The 2,751-nt window shown below is 41.9% G+C and overlaps 1 protein-coding gene across 1 annotated transcript; it reads right to left on the reverse strand.

Moving 5' to 3' along the window:
• Positions 1–482: 482 nt before the first annotated feature.
• LOC112572239 (fibrinogen C domain-containing protein 1-like) lies at positions 483–1,627 on the reverse strand. Its single transcript, XM_025251813.1, has 3 exons — positions 1,281–1,627; positions 793–862; positions 483–745 (listed from the first exon to the last, which is right to left on the reverse strand). Exons 1-3 carry the CDS (start codon positions 1,491–1,493, stop codon positions 483–485), a joined length of 546 nt encoding a protein of 181 aa, XP_025107598.1. The 5' UTR covers positions 1,494–1,627.
• Positions 1,628–2,751: the final 1,124 nt, after the last annotated feature.

Raw genomic sequence — 2,751 nt, forward strand, 5'->3', positions numbered from 1 at the left:
AGGCGGAAAGTTCACGTGGTGTAGGGATGTCTAATACTAAGACAGCAAAAAGTGAACTCTTATTACCAAAAGATATTTAACAATTTGAAAAAGAAAGCATGACTGCTTTGCACAGTCTTCAGAAGTTAGAAAATCAGTTCATCTTGGTACTGTCGACTGATAAAGAGAATGGTCTCTAAGTGACTCGCACTAGAGTCACTTCAACTGACCTGTACAGGTACCAAACTACCTCAAGGTGTATTTAAAAAAAGCCGCGATAATGACAATGACATACAGAGTTTCGCAATAGAAAACATCAAGTAAGAAAACGTTGATTACTAATGCGAGAAAATATTCTAATAGAATGAAAGTGGTGTCCTTCGATTGCCGGCTTGAGTGGACTACTTCTCCATCTTTCTTTTTCCATACCAGTGCCGCAGTGCAAGAAAATACTTGTGGAGTAAAGTAACACTAAGGTAAATAAATAGATGCTTCATTCCCTGTTACAGGCGCTGCAGCCTTATCGTGATCATGACAGGCACGACATCTCCAAGGTCTTTGATCCAGAAGACCTCGCTGTCCACTCCCGTCCTCAGGCCGTTGGCGGGCTGCAGCAGCTGACCCGTGGGGTTGCACGTGCTGCACGTGTTGCCACGGAACCACCAGCCGCCGCTGTGACGACTTGCGCAGTTGACGCTTCCGTCGCCGTCGTTGTCGCTGTCGTAAGTGCTGAAGTTGGCGCCTCTCAAATCGGATAGACAGTCGCCTGACGAGTTTGATATGATTTTGAGCTTGTCGAAGTCGAACTGGTACAGAGAGTTCTCGTCCTTGACATGAAGTTGTCGTACATGGCGTACCGGGATGTGTTGTTTTTCAACTGTATCTATGTTAAGGAAATTGGTCATAAGATGGTTAGAAGAAGTATAAACAGATTTCAAAAAGTCCATCTTGGAACAGTTGGCTACACCACGGAACAATTGATTTGTTGAGTTTTATAAGTCCTCAGGAGATTTTTTTGTGGGGGAGGGAGGGTAAATAGTGAAAATCTTTTATGTTCTGGACAGCAAACATACTTTAATAGACCACATAGCAATGTATGTAAACTGAGAAAAATCGAGCCCTCTGACATGATCGCATCGGTCTCCAGAACACGAGAACCTGTGTGGTCTCTTCATAAATTTCCTATTAAACACGTTCATGACTTTTGAAAAAAGGGAAACAATTGGTCATTTGTTGTCTCTCATCGTCCGTCATAATGGCTCTGACAAAAACTTACTTTTATTAGGGCAAGACGTACTCACGTGGACTACGAGTCGGTATTTCCGATTCTGTGACGTCAGAATGTGCATGTTTTCAAGTCCCAGCCAATGGGTGTCACTGATGTTGCCGAACCCATCACGGTACTCTCGCCAAGATCTCGTAAAGTTGACTTTGTTGTTCCGTCTGATCATTAAGGTCGACAGATCATTGAAGCAGTTCACTGGAAAGGTCAAATTGTCTGTAGGGCGAATCATCCGAACGACTCCACTGACTTGTCCAGTAATTTTGTAATCAAAACAATCTGAAATGATGAAACAGAGAACGCATTGTTTTACAAATTGTTTTATTTATTTAAAGGACACAAAACAAAGAAAACTACAATAATAGAGTCGAAAGCAGACAACTGTCACCTCTCATGGGTCCCAGCTCGCAGTTGTCCCCCATAAAGCCTGGTAGACAGTCACATGTACCAGTGCTAGGTGTTCCCCCGTTTTCGCAATTTTTTTCCTGAAACAATTAGTCTTTAACTTATGATAATTTTTGTTTATATTCTATTATAAAATATATATTAAATCAGTATGTGGAAATAGTATGGCGATTCTGAAAGATAATGAAAGAAAAAACTAATTTCGTCGAACGCCCATTTCAAAATATATTGTATATATATATATTTCCAAATGACAAAGCGTTCTTCGTGAAAAGGACCTGTTGTTGTCATCTTTTCTTTTAACTAGCGATCCGTTTTCACAACACAAACACAAGAGTGTGTTGATTTGATTCTTACTAAGTGATCTACACTTGTAATGTTCAATAAATTTCCAGGAAAATTGTGAACTTTTCCTTTTTTGTTCGTAAAGCCCCTTGTACTAGCTTATGAATAAACATCTTGCAAAGATTAGTATAAAAGAAATTATAAATAATCAAAGCCGACACCGAGTAACTACTATCCCAACGATGAATAACTGCTTTTCACTGTGTATTCCAAATGTCTGAAATTCTTGTAAAGCAAAGTGGGTAATGAAAGTATGCCAGCTTGCACTAAAGAAGCTAAGACCCCTTCTTACCTTCTGTAAATATATCCTTCCGTCCTGGATGTCCTCCATGTTGAGACAATCTGCCGCCGCTACCTGTGGAGACAGGTGACAAGTCTTGGCGGCACGATCAAAGACCACGGAGTTGCAGGTGGGAGACGAGGCGCAGGCGACGGTGCAGCTCAAGGTGCTGGTGCTGGTCACTGCTTGCACCACCTGGTAATCTCGGGGCACGTGACGTGGACAGGCGGAGGCTTGTGGAACTTGACTGACCTGATAGTACCTGTCTGACAGAGACAGAAAGTCTGCAACCAGCAGAAGACAAAAAGGATGACCATGAGATTTCTGGGGAGAAGCATGCTGACGAAAAGATTGCTGGAAGAAGTGATGGCAGGGGAAGTAATTTCGACAAGACGTTATATTCAGTTATCTCCCACACCGATGTCAACTTATTTCCCTCAAAGAAACCCACTTTTATAGT

Source organism: Pomacea canaliculata, linkage group LG9, assembly GCF_003073045.1.
Source record: "Pomacea canaliculata isolate SZHN2017 linkage group LG9, ASM307304v1, whole genome shotgun sequence".
NCBI lineage: Eukaryota > Metazoa > Mollusca > Gastropoda > Architaenioglossa > Ampullariidae > Pomacea > Pomacea canaliculata.

Bases quoted from the DNA above. Each gene is read 5' to 3' on its own strand.
- LOC112572239 (XM_025251813.1), bottom strand. From the start codon at position 1,493: ATGATTCGCCCTACAGACAATTTGACCTTTCCAGTGAACTGCTTCAAT. The intron at 863-1,280 runs GTGAGTACGTCT...TCCTTAACATAG, and splicing joins AATACCGACTCGTAGTCCAC to ATACAGTTGAAAAACAACAC. The intron at 746-792 runs GTACCAGTTCGA...CAAACTCGTCAG, and splicing joins GTCAAGGACGAGAACTCTCT to GCGACTGTCTATCCGATTTG.